The sequence below is a fragment of the Pundamilia nyererei genome, unplaced genomic scaffold (assembly GCF_000239375.1).
Source record: "Pundamilia nyererei isolate P.nyererei 1_Seehausen unplaced genomic scaffold, PunNye1.0 scaffold00002, whole genome shotgun sequence".
Lineage (NCBI taxonomy): Eukaryota > Metazoa > Chordata > Actinopteri > Cichliformes > Cichlidae > Pundamilia > Pundamilia nyererei.
Genome location: NW_005187403.1, coordinates 9,976,460 through 9,978,107, shown reverse-complemented (window position 1 = coordinate 9,978,107; position 1,648 = coordinate 9,976,460). Strand labels below are relative to the sequence as shown.

The 1,648-nt window shown below is 43.2% G+C and overlaps 1 protein-coding gene across 1 annotated transcript in view; it reads right to left on the bottom strand.

The window, feature by feature from the left end:
* Positions 1–1,648, bottom strand: part of ciz1a (cdkn1a interacting zinc finger protein 1a) — a 9,603-nt gene that overhangs the window by 4,201 nt on the left and 3,754 nt on the right. The window contains exons 7-12 of the mRNA XM_005720475.2: positions 1,432–1,544; positions 1,060–1,139; positions 715–921; positions 506–636; positions 243–333; positions 40–144 (exon numbers count right to left, since the gene is read on the bottom strand). Coding sequence (XP_005720532.1) covers positions 40–144; positions 243–333; positions 506–636; positions 715–921; positions 1,060–1,139; positions 1,432–1,544 — 727 coding nt within the window. The remainder of the gene's footprint in view (positions 1–39; positions 145–242; positions 334–505; positions 637–714; positions 922–1,059; positions 1,140–1,431; positions 1,545–1,648) is intronic.

Sequence of the window (1,648 nt, the reverse complement as noted above, 5' to 3'; positions counted from 1 at the left end):
TGATGTGTAAAAGAAAGAACAAAAGGATTTCTTTCCCACCTTCTGTCTGTGCTCCTGGGACTGCAAGTGCTCCAAAAACATCTGGGAGTTCTTGAAGTGTTTCTTGCAGATGGCACAGGAGGACATGTCTGTTTTACTGGCAAGCTGAGGACATGGAGCAGAGCATTTTCAACACTACTCAAACTATTTTCTAATATTTCTTGAACTTTACTTTTGCGCTATGTAGTGAGAAACTGATGTACCTTGTGTTCCTCTGTGCGACGGTGGTCGGCGATGCTACTCGTGAAGTGTGTGAGACAGGTGGCACACCAACGCTTCAAGTCTTTCTTCTCCCTGTAATGAACACAGGACATCCTTCGTAAGGGTCGCCCTCTACGTTCAAACTTAATATGACACACAGGAGGAAGGAGGTGGTCTCTGAAGGGGTTTAATTAAAACATGTGCAAATATGCCACACCTTTTAAAGCTGCTATGCTTTTCATAAAGAAATCTGCAAATAACTGACCCATCTTTGTTTGCTCCCTGTAGAGACTCCTGCACCCGGGGCAGCAGGGTGACGAGGCAGGCATTGCTCATGTGTTGGATCTCCATCATCCTCTGCTGGTGGGAAATGCTGTTCATATGACTCCTGAAGTTCTAGCACACAAAGGGAAGAACATTAATGACAAAAGAGTGGAGTTAAAATATTATTATTAATGCTCACCATTAACCTACTTGCTGGTTGTGGCAGGTGGTGCTGCAAAGATAACAGTAGAACTTGCTGGAGCCCTCTGCCACACCCTCCTCCTCTTCATCCTGGCTCTCAGGCAAAGCTACTGGGGCATCTTTGCTCTGTGAAGTTTCCTCTGCTGGTAAATTAGCCTGCCGGTCACCCTCACTAGGCCTGCCAGAGGGGGACGGGGCTGACGAACAGCTATGCAGCTACAAACAAGAACCACGAGTGTTGAACTTTTATGAAAAATGTATAAAACAAAATCAACAAGACTTTAGTTCTTTAGGTACATGAAAAACAATATGTTCTCTATGATCTGAACATCAAAAACAAAAGGCTCCTCTCACCTCACCAACTTTGGTCTCCTCGAGTGCGTCGACAATGTCTGATCCTGTTCGGGAGCCACTTTCTTCCAGAGCGATGCAATCTTGTGATAAAGAGACACCCAATAAGAGTTCACCTCGAAAGACCCCAACAATAACACAGAGTACCGTGTAAAGGTCTTGAATCACCCCTCATTTCTTTATATTTTGGTCAGGAAATGGGTGCAGTATTTTAACTGAAACGTGTACATATAGACATGAAAATGCAGTATATAAGGCAAGAACAGAGTTTGTACAACTCTAATGAGCCTGAACGTCAATATTTGGTTTGAAAACTTTTATTCTTGAACACAGCCTGAACCCTCTTAGGCAGCTTTCTTGTCATTTCTTTTTTACCTTCAGGGTGGACATCCTCTGTGTTGTTGCTACACTCCGAGGAAAGAGCTTCCCCATCTATGTTTGCCGTAGTGACGGCCTTGGCAGCTCCCTGTTCTGTGGGCTTCTCCAACCTGAGAAGACAAGAAAAAAACATTTCTGTTTAGCAAAGTTTCACCATTTTTTTAATGCTATAAATTTCAAATAACTGAGTAAGAAAAAGAACACATTTATAAAT